The sequence below is a fragment of the Hermetia illucens genome, chromosome 3, assembly GCF_905115235.1.
Source record: "Hermetia illucens chromosome 3, iHerIll2.2.curated.20191125, whole genome shotgun sequence".
In the NCBI taxonomy this organism is placed as follows: domain Eukaryota; kingdom Metazoa; phylum Arthropoda; class Insecta; order Diptera; family Stratiomyidae; genus Hermetia; species Hermetia illucens.
The window spans coordinates 40542594-40565416 of NC_051851.1; the positions used below are offsets into that span (position 1 = coordinate 40542594).

At 40.2% G+C, this 22823-nt stretch overlaps 1 protein-coding gene across 1 annotated transcript in view; it reads right to left on the minus strand.

Moving 5' to 3' along the window:
- Positions 1–21606, minus strand: part of LOC119651553 (xaa-Pro aminopeptidase ApepP) — a 38504-nt gene extending 16898 nt beyond the window's left edge. Inside the window, exons 1-3 of the mRNA XM_038055185.1 lie at positions 21035–21606; positions 13558–13666; positions 2507–2583 (exon numbers count right to left, since the gene is read on the minus strand). Coding sequence (XP_037911113.1) covers positions 2507–2583; positions 13558–13609 — 129 coding nt within the window. The 5' untranslated portion in view covers positions 13610–13666; positions 21035–21606. The remainder of the gene's footprint in view (positions 1–2506; positions 2584–13557; positions 13667–21034) is intronic.
- Positions 21607–22823: the final 1217 nt, after the last annotated feature.

Genomic DNA, 22823 nt, shown 5'->3' on the forward strand with positions numbered 1-22823 from the left:
ATTTTAGGCCATAGAATATGCTCTTTAATTCTTATTACATATTTCTCTGTTGATAAAGTTAATCTATCCAACGATATGATCCTGTGAGCGTTTATGATATTTAAACTCATACCGTTTGGTGAAAAACTTTATGAAAAAACTCAAGATCGCTAGGGCACCATATTTGCTGTTTTTTCAGAAGAGGAGGGACTTCTATCTGCGCTAAACTAACACATGGTGAAAATCAGGGGGTACGGCTATCAACACCCAAGGGACTGAAAAGGACGAAATGACCCAATATTTCATATATTTAGTAAGTTTCATCATAGATGTAAGTCTAATATATGGTGTCTAAGTGTTGGAGCATATTGCAAGAGCAACATAGTGCGACACGATTCCAAAGTGATATTATTGGATTAGTAAAAGGTGGTTCAATTTTTTGCGTACAGTTTCGGCCTAAAGGACCCCTTTTATATATGTTTATTAAATGACGTTACACTACGTAAGATATTGCAAAAATATCAAAGGTTAGTCAAAAAAGTGTTCACTACTATCCAAAGAAGAATCAAGCTCAATACTAGGATTTCCCATGAACTCAAAGAAGTTCATTTGGCAGTCCGTATTGATATTTGCAATACGCAGCTCAAATATTAAGAAAACGATCCTTTTTTGAAAAGGACGATAACTGGTGATGAGAAGTGTATCGGATATAAGAATGTGCAATGCAAACGTGTTTGACCCCGACGTGAAGATTTGCCCCAAACGACTTCAAAAGCAGAACTTCATTGAAAGAAGTACCTTCCTCAGTTTTTCGATAGTTCCATAATAATGATAGGGATTGTGAAGAGAGAAAGCCTGTCCGCTGATTCAGATGTTGATGTACACAGTAACAAATACATGACTAATATGGCACTACCGTTGTATTTAAGATACTCGTAAATAATATGATCAAGTATAAATATAATTGTATAATGCCAGCATTTTCCAACAAACGTTGACTCATAGATTGGTGCCGATTAAAGCTCTATTCATACGATCCAGCAGCTAGCGTATCCAGTACAGCACGGACGAAAGTATTCATACGATCCAGCAGGTAGCGTGAGAGACACAAAATAATTATTCCACACATTTACTATGAGGGTATTCATGCGATCCAGAAGCAGGCATTCCGGATCCACCACGTAGCGTATCAGACATGGCATGGTAGAAGCTAAGAACACTCGTCTACCGCCTTAAATTTGTGTGGTGTAAGATAATCATTGGGCATGCACGCACTTCTGAGCATCCCTGTGAGACTTTCTGCAAGTTTTTCGTTCTTGGACCAATGATTTCATCAATGGAAACTACTGAAAAATGAGTGCATGTAAAATTGGTAACCATAAATAGAACTACCGTTCTTTTTGCATGACATTGCAATCATTCGTTCATTTATCTAAGCTGATAATAGATTTACAGCTGAAAAAGGAACAAATGAATTTGGCACAACACTATTATCTTGGTAAAACTACAGATAAAATAGAAGTTCGCATTATACTCTACACATCGCTTTATATGGCCGTAAATTATGCTTGAATTCTTGGGAGGTATATTTTAATATAGAATGACCTCCTGCGGAACGAGGAAAAATATTCTTTACAAGAATTGTGACCCACGCCGTGGTGTGCCTGTGTGGATCCGGAACGCTTGCTGCTGGATCGTATAAATCAGTACTCTTTTGTGTCTGACACGGGTACTGGTGGACATGCTAGCTGCTGGATCGTATGAATAAAGCTTAAGACGTCTTTAATTACACTTTAGTTCAGGTCAAATATTATTGGCGTGGCACTGATAAATTAAACTTCTTTATTTTAGGTTTCTTTTATAGCCTAATTGTTGTTCTATAAATCCTCCCCAGGAAGCAATTCCCTCTAATTTGTTTCCAATTTGTTTTCAGAAAGCTTAAAAATTGCAAACATGTTTCACAAAAAATCAAAGTGATTTAGATCGACATTCAAATCCTCCTTGAACGTTCCAAGTCTGACAGTAATTCTTCTTCAGTAAAAACAACATTGTCTTCAGCATGTGTATGCCCACCACTTTCCTTCAGACATCTTCATCAATCACAAGTTGTTTCGCACTGTACGAAATAATTTACTACATAAGATTTATTACATGGAATCATGTTTTCTGATTAGATAATGTTTATAGTTATAATTCTGGATGTGTTTGAATATTTAGACATTTAATTGGCAATAATCCAGAGCACAAACTAGGCCAAGCTTAATATTATAAATATTTTACAATTGTGTTATGGTTAATCAAAAAAAATATTTTCATAGCTTTTCGCTCATGTTTTTCTCTGCCCACATGGAAATCGTTTACAATTATGTATCATAATCACTAATAATTGCTTTTCTTGGGAAAAAAATAAATAATCGCCCAAATGATTTATTCATGGCAGATATAAATCTCAGAAATGTCTCTGCAAATTTCTATCTGCCAGATAAAAAGTTGTTTCAATGCTCATCATAAAAATAAATATTCTCACCACTTTGCCTTTCCTGTAGCTACACGATTCACGTTCAATTCCGGTGAGTCTCGCCGCAAAACATTCAGAAAATAGAACTGAAAATAAAATTAGAACATCTTTTAAATCCATATATGTGGGAAACAATGAGTAGATTGTTATTATCTAGTCGAGCGAATCGCATAAATTAAGTAATTTTTGTTTTGGGTTTCATTGTAAGGTCTTTGAAGGATGTTCAGTACATACTACGGTGCTCAAGTTTTAGAGATGACCAAATTTGAAACTTTGAAAAATGGAGCAAAAAAGATACTTTGCAAGGTAGGCGTTTTTACAGGGCAACATATACATATATAGGAAGAAATAATTGTATTAATTACCGGAAATTTAACTTCAATTGATTTAATTCAAAACTAAACTGTTTCTTTCAATGTGCCGTAGGTTCTTTAATCGAGCCAACCTTGTTTTTATTTTTTTCTGTTACAAATATTGAATGATCTAGAAAGAATATACAATGTACATATATCTTTCCATTTATGCTAATTACAAAATCTTCTGGATTTGGCGAAAATAAAAATAAATAAAACATTGAATGTATGTTAGATACAAGTAAGACTTAGTTAAGAATCCTTATACTCGTACATAGTTCTTTTGGGTTAGTCTGCCTGTGCTTACATTTTCAAATTTAGGTCCTCTGACGAAAGTCAAGGACTTCATAGAGGGACTAAAAAGTATCATTTAAGTAATTGTCAATTTGTCCATAACTCTTAGCCAGGCAAAATAAGGAAAATCATCAATCATAAGAACAAATAGTGACAATAAAGGCACTCTTGGCTCAGCCTTTAAATTATGAAACTTCATTTCGATAAAGGATGTGGCATTTTGCGCCTTTCTTGCTTTAAATGGAATTGGAAAAATATAAATTCCACATACTGTTGATAAGGCCAGTTCAGTGTAGCATATACTATCAATTATGCGTTTTTACTTTCGTGCTGGAGAAAGATTGGACCTTAATTTCCATTGGAGCCTTTCTATGTTCGTGAACCTAATGATTCCCGTGATCATCCCTCCATAAAGGGTATCTACAAAGCTTGTATTAGCTTCACGAAAAAGTAATCCAAAGGTTTCGGTGACTTGATCACGATTAAGGAGGTGATCCCGTGTGTCGGGTTGGAGAAAACGATTTTTTTGCATGAATTGTATCAATATATAGTGGAGAATATGTGGGCAAAGGGATTTTCCGATATTCCGAGTCGTTCAGAAATTACAGTGTTAAACAGGTAAGGAGTTTGCAGCCGCGACTAGAGTACTCGATGAGAAAGAGCATCGAATCTTTTTTTTAACTGTTAGTTTTTTACCTGAGCCTTATAAATTCGAACACAGGTATAAATCTAAAGGCTTTCAAGCTATACTCAGCTATATTTTGTTGTAAGTATTGTGCTGTTTGTATGTTCAGTGATTTTTTTAAATGGATGGTACGAAGGGAGATCGCTTTAACGTTCAACGTCATTCTCGCACTAAAAAACGAGTATTTCATGGGAATCGATACTTATCAGAGAAGGAAAAGGACTACGCATCAACATCAGCAAAGAGACTTTTAGCAAGCATGAAAATGGATGTTCCAATTGCGACAAGTTTTGTATATTGTATATTGGATTTTGCTGGAGTTTCCTTCGGTATTTCTGCGAATTTCTGCAAATAATAAAATATACGTAGTAGTAAAAAAGCAATGCTTAGGACATGTCGAGAATAGAATGGGAACGCGGCTTAGAAATACAAAAAGAATCACAAAGGCATTGGTGGAAAGGGGACTGGAAAACTTACTGATACGGTTATTAACGACCTCACTACATTTTTTGGGCTAGCTATTCGTCGAAATTTGGGCAACTTTCTTCCATAAATGTTCTACAGACGAAAATTCTCAGCATCAAAATTGTCCAGCAGGCGAGGACAGTTGGTGCAAATGGCGGGAAGCGGAAACTAAAGGAGAACTGTATAGTTTCCTCCACGAGAAGGCACCTTCGACTGAAGAAGTTCAAACAGTTATCAAACCAATCTACGAAGATTTGTCACGAGAGACCCAGAATAACAATGAGCCGTTAAATGCATTGATCTGGACTTTCGCTCCAAAACACCTTCATTCTGGGGTCAAGGTCGTAGAAATAGCCACTTTTCTGGCTGTAATTATTTTCAATGAAGGATTCATTGGCTTGTAGTTGGATTCATGGCATTCTCAATGGCAATGGCAACAATCGGCCTTACAAGACTTTTTGAAGAAACGGAGGGTGCTCTCAATGGACCAGGTATAGAAGATTAATGGTGAGTTAAAATTTTACTGTTGGTAATCACATTTAAATTTTCAAATGCGTTTTTCTCGAAACTGCATCTTGAAAATCGGTTGCCACCATAGCTCAAAATCTATCCAACCAAATTCTTTGAAATTTTCACGACTTCTTTAATACATATTTCTACGATCCGCAAACTAGGATAATTGCAATCGGATGGGTCGTTTTTTTTTATTCATAAAAAAGCCGTAAAAAAACACCAATATCCAAAAAATTAAGTTTAAAAGCCCACCAAAAATTTACCTTTTAATATTTTCTAATTATCCTAGTTTGCGGACCGTGGAATATTGTCCACATTAAAATGCCGTTTAGTTTTTTTCCTTGGATGAACACAGTGCCCTCCAGCGCGGCAGCAGAAAAACACCTTTTTTTGGAGGGTGCATAAATTGACACGTATTCCAAAATCTAGCTACGATATCAAGCTAAAAAAATGGTCACATATACTAGAGATATCAATAAACATATGGTCAAAAAATTACGTTTCTATCTTTATCCAGTCTTCAAAAATAATTTTTCAAAAAAGGCAAAAAAAACGGCCTTCACGCGGGATGACCCCCTTAAGAGCATCATTTTCCAATATATCCATAGATTGCAACTTAAAATTGTTTCAGAGAAGGCTGCGTCTTTAATGGTAACTTAGTTTTTCTCAATAATTCTGGTGCGAAGTTATCAGCATTTGATCGTTAACAACTTGTGGATAAAAACGGGAAATCAATCAATAGAGTCAAGCTTGGAATAAAGAAAATGCATGGTCACATAAATTTTTTTTTTGGAAGATTGGTCTCTATAGCAACTGCTGGTTTCAAAACTTAGTCTTTTTCATCTCTGTAAATTATTGGATTTTTAAGTGGATTTTAAATCTTCAACTTATGAAACTAGTGAAATATTGTAGTTGCTAATATTTACTATTCGTTCTTCGAGTTTCTGTACCTACCCTCTGAGATTCTTAGATTTATTGGACCATTTAGACCATTCACCTTTACATACTACTTTTCCTATTTCGTTCTTTTCTTTGACATTGAAACAGTCTAGAAATTATACGATACAAATCATCCAATTCCTTGTGTCTAAGGAAATAGTCATACAATCAGGGAGAAGCGACTTCACAGACAGAGACAGGAAGCCTGGGAGAACCAACAGGTCTTTGAACTCGAGAGATTCAGGGATCAATGGCACCAGACACAAAAGTTTCACCAACAAGTCAGCAGGATGAAGCCATATAACCCCGGTGCTCATCTTGCAGAGCAATCCAATATCTAGCCGTATGGGTATATTTGAGCAATGGAGTAAGTATTTTGATGAACTGCTCAGTAACCAAAATATCGGCGAGTTGTAGGTCGGGATAAGTAAAGACCATGGACAAATGCTGCCCCTACCAATGATGGAAGAAATAGTCCGTGTAATTCATCGACTTAAGAATCATACATTGTCGTTGGAATTCTAGCCGAAGTGGTAAAGTATGAAGGTACGCAGCAGTTCATAAACTTATGCTCAAGGTGTGGGACACCGAATCTGTACACGCACTACAGCAATTGGAGAGGTATCACGTTGTTGAGTACCATCTATAAGATATTCGCCGCTTTTCTGTTAGGTCCGATAGCCTCATGCGCCCAGAACATGATCGGCCCATACCAAAGGACACCTCACTCCAGGCAAATCAGCAGTAGATTGGATTTTTCCTGTGCGCAAGCGATGAAATGGCCATCAGTTGCGCCATCTTTTCTTGGACTTCAAAGCCGATTGACTAAATCTACTTTAACCAATGTGGAAGGTCAGATCTTGGGCGGCACATTAATGAAGCCAAGCCGAAATATATAGACACAACGACAGAATAAAAGTGAATAATATTGGTCAAATGAAAACGATAAAGATTGGAGAATAAAACTTTGAAATTGTTGATAACTTTTCTTATCTAGGATCGAAAATTACTACAGATAACAGCTGTGACGACGAAATCCGCGAATGGTTGGTGGCAGCCAACAGAGCCTATTTCAGTTTACAGAAACTCACCATAGGGTCGAAGCTTTTATTGAACAAGACAATGATCTTTCCAGCTCCCATGTAATCCTCGGAGATTTGGGTTCTTAGTAAGAAAACTTGCGAAACTCTTAGCCGCGGTCGAATGTAATGAAGAAATTTATCAGCGGTACCATCCGGCTCAACAAGTTGCGGTGGGTAGGTCACTTAATCCGTATGGATGAGGATGATCCAGCTGGGAAAGTCTATAAGGGCAATATCTATAGTAGAAACAGAAAACGTGGTAGATCCTGCTTCGGAGGAATCGATGACGTATGCCAGGACCCCGAACAGCTTTCAGAGATATCTATGGTATTTCGGGGAACTCGACGCGAAACCGGGATGTCTAACGTTCCTTACTAACGCAGGTCTAGATTGGATATTGAAGATTCCGCCGTTGGTTATGATGATGAAAGAGCTCGAATTAATATTTGTTGCGTAATACATCCGTCAATTGATACAGAGGAGTTTCACTTCCACTCCTGCCCAATATGCGCTTTGGTATGGTTACAAAGCATGTCGCATTAGAACATTATTTCTAAGGTAGTTGTCCAGGACCTACGTTACTATTTTTAATAATAATAATAATCGTTGGTGCAATAATGCAATTGGATCAGAGCCCTGAAGTGTGTTAGAGCACTTCATTCAAGTCCGTAACGGTACATTACAGGATTATAGTTCCCTATAGGAGGCAATATGGTCAGTATTGCGCTCGCCTGAGGTTATTACCCTAATTTGACTCAGGTACTCATTCACAGATGAGTCGACTCCTATCCGACGTCAACTGACGATACAAATTCCATTACGACCAGTGAAATTTGAAGTTGGTCTTTTCGTACGACAGCCTTGTGCTGTTTTCAATACCAAGGATTTAAGTCAAATTGATGTGATTGTTTACTTTCGGAATAAAGCATCGTTAGCCAAAGTATATATCATAAGCGTACACTAGCCCGTTCCACTTTCCACAAGGGAATGGTCTTCAGACGAGCAAATTCACATACAGGCAGACATTGATCCTGTTTCTATCAGATTTTATTTTGCAGCCTTGAGGAGCTTCTCACTGGGGCGACGCAGAATAGTAAAGAAAGAGGGTAGATTTATCAGAAAGTCCTTGAAGGAGTTAAAACGGAGGTAATGGCGTGTAGGCGCGATTGATATATTATCTCCACGTAGGTGTTAACGCCAATCATACTTGCATATACTGATTTAGAAAATGGCTGCAGGAACTTGATTTGCATCAGAGATAGGATTGCTGTTAATGGCGGATCACTGGGGTTCACGTCCAAATTGGAGAAAAGGAACATTCTGAGGATACTCGGTACTTTTATCGAAGAGTGGGAGTCAAGGCGTCAAGTAGGTCCTGAGAAACGCCTGATGAACCAATACCAGCAGCTCGACTACCAAATCCAAATCCATAAACAAGCGCAAGGGAGATGAGCCAAGGGAGGTGGTTGCTCGCGAAGAACGGCAACACACTCTAGACGAGTGGCAGCGCTCTTGGCAAAATGAAACTAGAGGCAGATGGACTGCGCGGCTCATCGGCAACTTAGGTGTGTGGCTGAATCGGAAGCATGGTGAGACTGACTATTTCCTTACCCAATTTTTAAGTGGGCATGGAAGTTTTCAGTCTTACCTGCACAAGATTGGAAAGGCGCGTTCTCCGGATTGTGTGTTTTGCAATGGAGTTGTGGACGATGCCCACCACACTTTTTTTTCTTGTGGAAACACAGGGGATCTCTCTCCAGACAACATTGTGGAAGAGATGCTGAGGACTGCTGACAGGTGGAACTGTGTTGCCCATTACGTTCGGGCCCTTCTCGTTGCTAAGAAGATAGAACTCGACCGGTGGAGGAGCCGGATGGCAGGGGGCTCCTTGAACTGACAGTTCCCTTCCTCCTCTCCCCTCCCGTTGGTGAAAGGAATTCCCTGGTTTGAAGGCTCCGCAAGGCGGGAGAGTTCGGGGGCTGGCCCGAAGTAATGTGACAAACGGTTCCAGGCTAGCTCTCTGACGATGGGGAGGTGTTTAGTTGGTAGTCCGACAACGTACCGAACGGGAGTCCAACACTGTGTGCGTAAATGCATTCTCCTACCCTACCCCAAAAAAAAAAAAAAAAAACTACCAAATCCTATTTCCACCTACAAGTGGTCATCGCTTAGAATTGTTTTTCAATGGAAAATTACTGGCAGAGAGGAATAAAGGCGAAGCTTTTGTAAATAAAATCATAAAAGCAGTGGTTATGGGTTGTGTAGGACTAACGACTCTATTCTGAAAAGTACCTGCTACCAAACCACGAATATAACAGGATATCCAGCAAAGGAATAGCAGAAACGATTAGCGCATCTTCCCATAGAACTTATTCCCTGTACAGAGAAAGAGTAGTTTAGCAGCTAGTCGCCACCCTGACCCAATATCAGGTTGATATAAGTTCTTTAAAAGAAGTACCCTGGGCGGGGACCAATTTGCTGCAGAAAATGACTATTTAATGTAGTTCAGTAAACCGTATTCTCTGGGTGGGTTTCCCAGTCAGTCAAGATATGAAATCAGCTATTATTGGCTTCGGATATATAAACAAACGGCCAAGTATTCTTCGTGTGCGAGATAAATTTCGAAACATCAGCCTCATAAAGGGCACCTTCTGCGAGGCAGTGAAAGAAATCATCGAAGTCCGTCGCAGGCATGACATCAAAATTATATTTCGAGGTATGAACAGCGGGGGGATATGAGTGTATAATGTGATAATGGATTTTGGATCATGCAGTAGCTGTATTGGGCGAAAAATTTGTTGTAATTACCTAGTTTACTAGGAAAGATGAGCAAATTAAAGCAATGAATTAAATGTTTCGGTGAATTATTACTGCAAGTCAGGACGTAAGTAAATTAGTTCGAACAAAACAAATATGCATGCTTAATATTGGCACTCTTACTGGAAAGATTGAGGAATTCGCAATAGCCCTGCAGAAAAGGCGCATTCATATCTGCGCTCTACAAGAAACCCGATGGTCTGGTGCCAAAAGCTGTGACATTGAATGCGAACGCGATAACAATCGCTATTAACTTCTCTATTTTGGTAGTCCACACACTCACTACGGTGTTGGGGCTTTGGAATGACAATGTTGAAATGAAGGTCCGTGAAAAGAAACGCCTCTCTCACAACTTTCTCAACGATAAATCATCATCATCAACGGCGCAACAACTGGTATCCGGTGTAGGCCTGCCTTAATAAGGAACTCCTGATATCCCGGTTTTGCGCCGAGGTCCACCAATTCGATATCCCTAAAAGCTGTCTGGCGTCCTGGCCCACGCCATCGCTCCATCTTAGGCAGGGTCTGCCTCGTCTTCTTTTCCTACCATAGATATTGCCCTTATAGACTTTCCGGGTGGGATCATCTTCATCCATACGGATTAAGTGACCCGCCCACCGTAACCTATTGATCCGGATTTTATCCACAACCGGACGGTCATGGTATCGCTCATAGATTTCGTCATTGTGTAGGCTCAACGATAAAACGTTCGCCAAATGCAAATTTATAAGAATGCCAACCGGAAAACAAAGAAAGCGATTGCTGTCACCCACACTGTCACTCAGCGAATTCTTTAATCAGGGTATTCAGGAAGGTAGAACATCATCTGACTGGCAAGAAAGTACTCTAGTTCCAATATGGAAAAAGAAAGTCCAGCAGAATGTCCAAATTACCGTCCGATCTCCCATATCATTGAACGAATTCTTGATAACCGTATTCGCGAAATTGTTGAAATAACCGTGAATCAAACCGGATTTGTCATGAACTGTGAAACTACTGACACAATACACGCTGCGTGGTTATTTATGGAGAAACACCGTGATAAACATCGCCATCTTTACATTGCATTTCTGGATCTGGAGAAAGCGTTTGACCGTGTGCCACATGAACTCATCTGGTATGCTCTACCACGAATCGAAAAGTAAAGTTGGACGTGTGGCAGGTGTATTAGAATCGCTTCGTGTCTCTGCTGGTGTTTATCAAGGAAGCACCCACTCACCATTCCTCTTTGTTCTTGCTATGGACACCGTCACACGGGACATCCAACGTCTTGTGTCCTATACACTGCTTTACTTTTGCTTCCTAGTGTCTTTTAGCAAAAATGATCTTGAGCAAGATTGAATCTGAATAAAACTGAGTTTTTAACGACCGATGCCCATGAAACAGGCACAATCATTGCCAGCCGCGGTGGCCTTCCCAGAACTGAGCGATTTAAATATTTTGCGTCAATGCTATCAGCCAATGGAACACTGCGTTATGAAATTGCTTCACGCGGTAATCTAACCTGGATGAAGTGGTGTTCCACAACTGGTGTTCTTTGTGATCGAGGTATCAACGAACGTTTTAAATCGTCCGTCCTATCAGTCTCTATGGTTCTGAGTGTTGGCCGACTATAAAAGACAATGAAGGGCGTCTTATGATAATGAAGACGAAAATGTTGCGTTAGACGAGTGACATGACACGTTTTGATTATATCACAAATGAGGATATTCGCGATCGATATGAGGTTGCACCAATCGTGGAAAAACTGCGAGAGAGGCGTCTTCGATGTATTGCCACGTAATTCACGCTAACGATAATTCACTTGCCAAAAATGGTCTGAACATCGAAGTAAATGGTAAGCGACAAAAAATCCGGGCAAAGCAACGGTGGCTTGATTGGCTAGATGGGGATTTAAAAACCTCGCGATTGCATCCAGATCAGGCATTTGATAGAACCAAATGGTGAAACCGATCACGACTACCCAACCCTACTTGTGAACGGGATAAAGGTTGAAGAAAAAGAAGATGTACCGAATCCTCCTCCTACGAAGAGCACGTTAGATACATTCCCTGTTGACGCTATCGGAAGCCTTCTCGGAATTGATGATGAACAGGTGAAGCGAAGACTTAAATTCTACGCACTGTTCTGTTAATTTGGTCAATGCAAGATGAACCAGATCGGAAACCTGTCTGTTTTTTGTCGATCAAGTAAGAGCTGCAGAAGGCGCAGTTGCAACAATGAATAACTGAATGAATAAAGAGACCGTGAATCCCAGCGATTTTACTCCGTTTGAGTGCAATTTCTCTTCACTTTGGAGAAAGCGAAATTTCACCGGATGTGATAAGGCTAAGAACCGTGGTGAAGTGTTCCTTTCACTTTTTCAGCTATTCGTCATCGTGCACCATTAACACACTTTACAGGACCATCAAACAATTTGCGACCACATCCAAGTTTTTTCGTGATGCGGCAAACATTTCTCAAATCGTTGCATTCTGCGGTATATTCCGCTTCCCTTACCAGCACGATAACAAATTCCCATTTGCAACGGGCCACATTACGGTATCGGAGCTCTATCGTGTTACGCTCGCAATCGCAGCGGCTAATAGAGCCATCAATCTTTTCCGCTCGTCGATCGTGTTTCCTCATCGCATGTCTGAGCACCTTCCACCACTACCTACCTTGGCATCCAGATCACCCATGATGACCATAATGTCACCTTTTGGGATCCTCTGCTGAATTGCATTGTGTTCCTCATCGAAAGTATCCTTTTCTTCTATATCGGAAATCTTCACTGTTCATCTGTATCGGCTACTACTTGGCTTTGCAGAGTACAAAGTACATTACCACAATAGGGAAAGGAGTACTAACCAGAGCCCCCCATCTCGCTCGAGTTGGGGAACGGGAGCATTCTGGGGACTCTGGATACCTAACTCACAGAGCAGCACCTTTGACGTATTTGCTGACCTTAAATGATAATCTGTTGGCTATGGTATGCCGTGGAACCATTTCGTTTGCAAGTATGCTGAAATTGTAATTCTTGAATTTTGGAGAATTTTTGGAACAGGTATAATTTTTCGAGATGACCTGATATTGTTGTGAATTGATGACAATTCTGAAAAAGTTGAAGTTACCCTACGATGTATGGAGTTGCAAAGGAAGTTTGTGCAACGAGGTAAAGCACATCGGAAAAGTGAACCTCGTTTTGATGAAACACGAATACTTGGGTTGCAAATGCATTAACATATTTTCGAGAGATATATGTACATATGTATTATCGAAATTTTAGACTTATTATTGTTTCTAACAATTGGTTGAACGTGTGCTCCTCCCGTATGCAAATTTCTTCTTAATCACAATTCTTCCACAATTATGTCAAAAATGTACGTATACGTATGTATGTATACATAGTGTTTAAGTAAATGTCTAAGTCTAATCAATTGAATTTTTCAACTTAGAAAATTTGTTTATTTTTATTAGGAAACATGAAAGATGTTATCACTCGGAAAAAAATACAATTGTAAATTTAAAAAAAAAATGATTCTATCTTGAAATTCTGAATTAAATCGCGATAGCACTAGAAATCTAATATAAAATTGTAAGTAGTAGAATATACAACGCAAGATATTTAAGATACATTGGGGTTCGGTTACCCGTAGAACCGTATCTCCGTTTCTCGTGTTAGTCCATATTCAAATGCAATCGATTCTATTATATCGAAGTGTGGCATAAAAACTGATTTGTGGCGTACAAAACCACAAAAATTGATACTATGATATGCAGATCAAGTGGTTCAGCTGAAGTAGGTGTACAATATTACGAAATTGTCTTACAGAACTGGTGTTAAATTATTTCAGCTTAACCTTCATGAAATCAGATAACAGGTAGGCTTTTCTAGAGGAATATAAATGCATATAAAGGTTATAACATTACCTGAGCATAAGACCATATAAAGAGCAGCCCACCATATGTAGGCGGAATGCATGATGACTCCAATCAAGTTTACCGCGCTCTTGAGCAGAAATCGTCACTTTATCATCAGCTGGAAATAAAATCAAAGAAAAATTCCAAGATTATTTCATTAATCATCTTTCGGCTATTTTCAATCAAAAATCACGGACCTTCCTTTTTATTCTATTTTTAGTATTTTAATGCCGTCACTAAATTGAATATTATATGAAACTTTCTGTCTTCGATTGCCATATGTTTACCAGATAATTGGATCACGTCCAACGCTTAACTAGAAAAATAGATATCGAACACTTGAATTTTCAGCAAAAATTAGGATATGTTTCCAAAGTATGTTGGAATCACAAAGTGTTGAAAGCACGTGAATTATCACCATTATCATGATGATCCTGTTTCTAATTTTAGTGGTCTAAGCTAGCTGTGCGTAAAGGCTGCGGTAATACAGGAAGTAAAATAGTGGGAATTCTAGTTTTGAAAATGGCCATATGGTTCTCTTTTGTAAGTGCTTTGTAGTTGGGCGTAAGTGGGATAGTAGGAATAAACTTCTTGTAAATTAATGCGAATTAGGGAGCTGATGGAACATAAATTCTGCACACGCAAATATCTTTGGAAGTTTATCGGGTCAATTTCCTAAATTTGATAATGGTATCAATAATAAGTTAGTTTGTTTGATTATTCTTTTCACGTTCCTTTGATTTGGCTATTATGAACCCGTATATGGGACATAGTGCGTCAACCACGTCTACGCGTCATCATCGTCGGATCCTGCCAACATGCCTCAACTTCCTCCACTACCTTCTTTATGCTTTTTCATTTCAATTTTGTTATATACTGTAGCTCCCTTTGAAGGTAACTTAGACTTACACTATAATTAAACTGAGAAGAAGGATAAAACGTATTAATCGAATAATCAATTAATAATGATAATCGATGGCCCAGCAGTTCAACTTAAACCCAGGCCTTGAAGTGTGTTAGACAACTTTACTGCTACTGCTGCTTGCGCAGCAATGATTTTCAAATAATCGCTCTCTCCAGCCTGAACAAGAGTTCTATCGAAGTTGCCTTTGTGAGGTAAGATCATAAAACTTGAGGGCATTCGTCTTCCCCATGTGATATTATTCTATCGTTTTTGATTGATTGATGCTGACACACCCCACATGGATGAAAGTGGATTTTAGGTAGGATTATAAGCTGCTGATTTAGTCTAGGAAACATCTCAGTAGTATAGCGCGTACACCAGTGGATGATCATTATGGAAGATATGAATGGTCAGCTGTTCCGTATTTAGAATTGTTGAAATGCACAGAAATCCACTCATTGCAAGAGAAACGCGAAATAAACCATTGATTGATGGTCGCGGTATATCATGAAGACTACTGTCACTGTCCATTAGGTGAGGAGGACTACCATCGATGAACCCCTAAGAGGATCACTAGTAACTGGTGCAGGATAGCGAGGCTGCGCAAAAATCCAGCCAAAGTCAATAGTACCATTCACTAGGAAGCGTAAACTTATTCACTTGAGAGAGATGCGCCCCGGAAATGCTACACTGGATATACACTACAATAGTAAGGCCAATCATTATCTATGGTGCGGTAGTCTGGGCAGACAGAACTGAACTCAAAACAACAGCCAGGTAATTACACAAACTTCAAAGACTGGCTTGCGTGGGTATCATTGGGCATGAGGACATTCAAGGATTGATTCCTTTCCATCTGCACATACAGATGAAGGCAAGAAGAGCGATCTTCAGATTGTCCGGGATCACTAACGAGGGGAGCTGTCTAAATCTAATGAAAGTTGATATTTTTGCTAGGCGGCATCCCGAATTAGTGATACGAAAGGATAATATGACAATGAGGGTTCATTCCAATCCCAATTCTGCAACACGTTGGAACAATAGGGTAAACTGGGAGAACATGACAAGATCGTGGTACACCGACGGTTCCCTTAGCGCAGACGGAACAGGTGCCGGGATTATTGGCCCAAGGAAAATACCTTAACAGATTGGACATGCTCGACTCGCTCAATAAGGTCTGGATATTTTGGTTTTCAGTCCACGTTGGGCTAGAAAGCAATGAAATTGCGGATGAGCTGGGAAGGTAAGGAGCAGGAACCTCGCTGCATGGGTCAGAGCCATTCTGTGAAGTCAGAAACTGAACTGTGCTGGGAGAACTTGCCAGGAATGGAACAGTCCAGGGTGCTTATAGGGGATAGGAACTTAAGAACTCCAAAGATTATTTAAATATCAGCGAGAAGAGCTTTCGGATCACAGTAGGTATACTGATTGGTGACTGCATATTAAACTCTCTGGTGGTCAAAGGGTAGTATAGGTCCCGGGGCGAAACGTGGATTGGTACCCACGATGGAGCATAAAACCTGGGAAATGCCTGCTGAACTAACACCAACAGCTCTACTACCAAACCCTATCTCCACCTCCACGTGGTGACCGCTGGGAGCTCTTTCTTGACGAAAAGTTGCAGACGGAGAAAGATGAAGGCGAGTCTCCCGCGCCTAAAAACGGGACAAATTGTACCAACTGGTCCTCCAGGTTGGGGGTTGGGTAGGACTGACAACCCTACATGGAAAACAACTTGTTACGAAGCCACAACAGGAGCCTCGGATAGGACGGATTTTAAAACGACGGACCCGGCAACGACAAAGGAACAACGATTTGCGCATTTTCTCATGGAACGTGCGCTCCCTGTACAGAGATGAAGCTGATAAGCAGCTAGCCGATACCCTGTCCCAATATAGGGCTAATGTAACAGCGTTGCAAGAGATGCGATGGACAGGGACCGGTTTCCTGGAGAAGAGCCACTACACCATATATTATAGCGGTCATCCAGTAAACCATGTGCTCGGAGTAGGTTTCTTAGTCAGCCAAAAAATGAAACCTGCTGTTATCGGCTTTGAAAGCATAAGCGAACGGCTATGCACTCTGCGCTTGCGAGGCAAGTTTAGAAATATAAGCCTCATAAACGTTCACGCCCCTACAGAGGAGACTGCAGAGTCGGAGAAGGATACCTTCTACGAGGCAGTAGAAAGAACCCTCGAAGCCTGTCCCAGATATGATATCAAAATCATACTTGGGGATTTTAACAGCCAAGTAGGGAAGGAGCCCGTATTCAGGCGATACGTTGGCTCCTATAGCTTACACGAAAAAACAAATGATAACGGACTGCGGATTATTCAATCAGCAGGGTCACACGAAATGGTTGTTGGAAGTACCTGGTTTGCGCGGAAAGTGGTCCACAAACATACGTGAGCCTCTCCAGACGGGACCACTTTCAACCAAATTGACCACGTGTTGATCGAACGCCGCCACCTCTCAGCCTTGATGAATGTCAGAACATATAGGGGGGCCAATATAGACTCGGATCACTATCTCGTTGGCATGGTGCTCCGAGCTCGAATAACAATACCACCTAGAATCCCCTCTGACAATCAGGTGAGAGTGAACACTGAAGCCATCCACAACACAACCCTCCGCGACACCTATAAGAGGGAAATGGATGCCGCAATAACCGCAGTCAACAGAGGACCTGGAGATGAAGCATCAACAAATGATCTTCACAACCACCTGAAGAACGCTATCATGGCTACGGCCACAAATATACTTGGCCCCAGCCGCAAAAGGAGTCGGAACGGCTGGTTTGACGATGAATGTAAGCTAGCAACGGAATGGAAGAATGCCGCATACCGAGTAATGTTGCATTCTCAAAGAACGCGGGCACGCGCAGAGACTTATCACGAACTTCGTCAAGCGGAGAAGCGACTTCACAGACGGAAAAAGGAAGCCTGGGAGAACCAACAAGTCTGTGAACTAGAAAAGTACAGGGAGCAACTGCACCAGGCGCGGAAGTTTTACCAACAAGTCAGCAGGATGAAGCCTTATACACCTCGATGCTCATCCTGCCGAGACAAAGAGGGAAATCTGATTTCCGACAGAATGGGCATATTAGAGCGATGGGTTGAGTACTTTGATGAGCTACTGAACAACCAGAACATCGCCGAGTTGGAGGTCCCGCCAACTGAAGACGACGGACAAATACTGCCACCACCAAGTTTAGGAGAAACAGTCCGTGCAATTCATCGGCTAAAAAATCATAAGTCGCCAGGAGCCGATGGAATTACAGCCGAATTGGTTAAATATGGAGGCGACCAGTTACACCAAGTGGTTCATCAACTTGTGCTCAAGGTATGGTACAGCGAATCAATGCCTGACGATTGGCAACGAGGCATAATATGCCTCATACATAAAAAGGGAGATATCACGCAGTGCAGCAATTATAGAGGGATCACGTTGCTGAGTACCATCTATAAGATATTCTCCACTATCTTGCTAGGCCGGATAGCCCCATACGCCCAGAACATCATTGGCCCATACCAAAGAGGCTTCACTCCAGGCAAATCAGCAACAGATCAGATTTTCCCTCTGCGGCAAGCGATGGAAAAACTGTTGGAATATGGACATCAGTTGCACCATCTATTCATCAACTTTAAAGCCGCCTATGATAGCATAGCCAGGGTAAAACTGTACACGGCCATGAGAGAATTCGGTATCTCGACGAAATTGATTTGATGGACTAGGCTGACTCTGACCAATATGCGACGCCAAATAAAAGCAGCAGGATCACTTTTGAGACCATTCGACATAAACAATACCCTACCATGTGTCCTCTTTAATATGGCCCTGGAAAAAGTGATCCGTGATACTGAGGTAAATGCGGAGGGTACGATCCTCTTCCAACTACTGGCCTATGTTGACGATATCGGCATCATGGGAGGAACGATCCGAGCAACAGCACCAAAAACCAACCAACTAACAACATCAAACCGCACTGGCCAAACGGGAAGAATAAATATAGGAGATTACAACTTCGAGACCGTTGATAATTTCCCGTATTTAGGGTCGAAAATAATAACATATACGACGTTGTTGGCAGCCAACATAGCCTATTTCAGCTTACAAAAACTGTTCCACTCGAAACCCTTACCATAGGGTCAAAGCTCTTATTGTACAAGACAATAATCCTGCCAGTCCACATGTACTCCTCGGAGATTTGAGTTTTTAGCAAGAAAAATTGCGAACTCTTAGCTGTGTTCGAGAGAAGAATCCTCTGAAGAATTTTCAGCCCCCTACATGAGGACGGACGTTTCGATAGCCTACATAACGACGAAATTTATTAAGGCCGGCCTGGGCCGGATACCGGTTGTTATGCTGTTGATGATGATGATGATATGGTTCATCCGTTTGATGGGGCATAGTGCGTCAACCACACCAACGCGCCTTCATCCACGGTCCACTGAAATGCCCTTCAACTCTTTCCCATCACGCTCACCCTTCTCCTTTGCTTTTCTTGGCCAAATACTCCTCGGGCCAGCCACTGGTTGGTAATCTTGGGAGACTGGGTTCCACTACATGGCATAGCCAGTAATGGAATTGTGACCCATCCTTAACGAGTGACCTATGCAAAACCACTTTGGCCTTCCGATCGACTTGTTCACATGTGCCGACCAAGTTCTATGTTTGCAATAATATCAGGCCAGTATACCCCGAAGACACGTCGGTAAGTGTAGACGAAAGCTTAAATACCACTGGAGGTAACTTTCCATGTATTTGCAAAACAGAAACAATATTAGCACAGTACAGTGCTATCTTGATCTTGCTGTTAAGATTACTGTATTCCCAGATTTTAGATAAGGTAGCAAATGCGACGTTAAGTTGCGTGTCACCGCGGGTAGAAAGATATACAAGATATACAAATCGATTGACGATTAATTAATCATCGTTGCCTATTTCAAATGAACATGCCTGTCACCCGTAGACGATGTGATCGGAGAGCAGAGGTGGCCTGTTGACAATGCCATGCAATGAAATCCACTCCCAAGATGGCCGACGAGTAGGAGGCCGGGCATTTCGGGAAGTTCTGGGAGGAGCCGAAATGCATTTCAGATAACTGCAAATGATGGCCCTTAGGTGTGGTTGACGCGCTATATCCCACCAAGGGGTAAATGGCAACTATATATATGGTATGAGTGTAGTTTTTTCTTCTCTTATTTTTCAAAGAAATTTAACGCTAAAAATTTGGTCATTGCTCTATCGATCTAATTAGGGAAGATTTTACGTTTTTTCTTTAAATTCAAATTGAAAACTACTAATAATGATAAAAACTATAAGGAAACAATGACATGTCTTGTATTCAAGGCCACAGAATATAAGTCCAATGCAGTTTTTAAAGAATATGTGCTTGTATATAAACATTTCTTGATTCGATCCAAAAGTCTTCGGCCAAAAATTCAGATTTCAAAAATATGATTTCTGCTGAATCTCAAAAAAGGTAAAGAGGGTAACATATAATAGTACCAGGATTAAACGTCTCCCTAAATTTGATTTAAGTGCACCAATTTGCAAGGTATATGAACCTGGATGTAATACATAGTGATGCAGAACTAAGAACCCTAGCGCATCTACTGTAGTAGGCATACCTTTATAGGTTTCTCTTCTCTCTCCCCTGGAAGGAAATATAATAGCTTCTATATTGTAGAAGGAAAAATTTACTCACTAGATAAATATGGTTGAATACGTTATACGGAGAAATGGCTATCATATCTTATTTTTTAGCCTTCTATATATTCCAGTGAATCCTAAAATCATGTCCGACTACATACTTTACTGTGATCCTGAAATTTCACATGAAAGAAGTAATTTAGAACTTTTGTAATTTTGTGAATAATAGTAGGATTTCCACAAAACTTTCCAGTATGGTGCTGCATATTATGGCCTATGCTACTGTAAAATTTCATGGTTCAGAACGATGTCACTAATTCCAATGTTTTCATCAAATTTCGTGCCAGTAGGTATAACCATGTTTCAAAAAACTGCGCGTTAGATAGACAGTGAGCCGATTTTAATTAGGTTTTCTTTTCCGTCAAACCTTCAACTCCTTAATCCTTTTTGGGTTTCAATTAAATTAAATGATTCGACACACTTCAAGGCAGTACTATTTTCTAGCATTTTTTTTGGTTTCATGACAAGTGATCCACGAGCTGAATATTTATATTAAAATACTATACGTACATACATACATATAATATTTTTTTAACCTTGTGAAATGTTGGCGAATGCAATATTTTCAATCTTAAATTTACCGAATGTCAACTAAAAATGCTGTTTCTCGTCCCTCACTACGCGTGCAGATATTGTACAACTTTTGTCAACAAATAAACACGGTTGTCAACATAGCTCCGTTGGGGCAATGGATTGGTTTTATGTACATCTCAAGATCAAAAGTTAAATTCTAAATCATTCAGAATTTGGAGACCACACAAAAACTGTCTCCCCCACAAGACGAAGATACATCAATTAAAGATTTCCACTTAATTGCTGCATGAGTCCTGAACAAAACTGATTAATTTAAAATTTCCAAGTACTGACCAATTGAAAGATGCTTTCTTTGCTTCTCTCCGCTTGAATTAAAACTCAAAACTCTGAAGACAATGATTTATGAGAGGCGGAACCTATCTCGATGAGTAGATCCTTGATTCAGAACTTATTTTTGGACGTACACTCAGTTGTGTCGCACAGTTGCCACTCGTCATTCACAATAATGATAATTGAATATTTCTTCGCATAAAACTTTCAAAATTAACGCACTTATAATCACTTCAATTAAATGACCAACTATTATCACTTCGCTGGAAAGCAGTTAAATTTTCAAATAATTCTGTCTTTGGCGCGCGTTGAGCAATTAACGACCGTCTTCGAAGTCACCCACATACTCCCTACTTATCGCGGTTGGTCGACCAAACACACCATGTCTTGTCACCACGATATCAAAATCGAAACTGGCACAGATACTCCGAGTGGAGCTTGATTTTCTTTTCTAGATGAAAATCAGATGGAAATTCGAAAAAGTATGTGGAAAATTAAAACATGCAAATGAAATTCAAAGCAATTTGGTTGATATGTTGGCTTCCTTCTAATTATTTAGCTGATTTGCGGCAAAGTGCCTTTTCTGGCGTCTGGATGTAAAAGACCATCAAGCCAATATCTATTCTTGAAGCAGAATAGATACGCGATTCAATCCCAAGGTTAATTTCCTTATGTAATCTTACTTCACTTCATAGTGGGTATATTCTAAACTACATACATATGTGGATATTATGCATCTATTGCCACCTCATAGCTTTGGTAGTTTCCTCTACTTGTTAGGCGATCGAAGACATTTCATTAAAAGGCATGTGCGAGAATTAGCATCTAATTATAGCAAAAGTATGGTATGGATCGCGTTATGATTATGAAACGATAACAATAGGTAATTTGCCATATTTACTCATTTGAGCGAATATTTGTTCCACATACATATATAACAGTACTTAAAGCAGCAGAATGTAACTTGCTTGACTAATTCGCTACAAATTCAGTAAACAGTACTTCCTTACTCAAGGCATGTCGGCTTCAGAACTTTTGTCTTCAATCATTTAATATTGTTGTAAAAGATTGTATGTATCTATTGTAATTTCAACAATATTGTTTTTTTAGGCTTCAACCTTTGTCCCAACAGAGGCGTAATTGGTTCGTCTCAACCAAGTTCTCCAATTCCGTTTGTGGTGGGTGGTTTCTAGGTTATTGTTGGGTCATTTTTCATCGACTGGAATGCTCAGTCCAATTTTATTTGGCGAGTTATCAACAGCGCAGATAGCACGACTATACCATCCAAGGCGCTTTTGTTCCAATTTTTCTACAAAGGCTGCGGCGCTTTATTGTCCTCGATTGTCCTTATTTCGGACGTAATCATAGCCAACAATGTCATTGATTGCGAAGCATCTTTCATTATCTTTGGTGGTCACCTAGAATTTGGAATGACAGTAGACGCAAAGGAGAATTATGCATTTAGATGCAGGTAGATTCAAGGTTTCACTGAGGTCCGAGGGTTCCGATGGTAATGGCTACTAGCTTTGGAGCACTATTTCATCCAGGTTGAGTTGATATGTGAAGGATTTTTTTTGGAGTAGGGGAGGTGAATGCGTTTACGCACAGAGTGTTGGACTCCTGCAACAACACGCTGTTGAATTACCAACTAAACACCTCCCTGTCATTAGAGAACTAGCCTGGAACCGTTTCACACATTACTTCGGGCTAGCTCTCCCGCTCTCCCGGCTTCAAGTCAGGGAATTCCTTTCATCAACGGGAGGGGAGGGGAGGAAGGGAGTTGTCAGTTCAG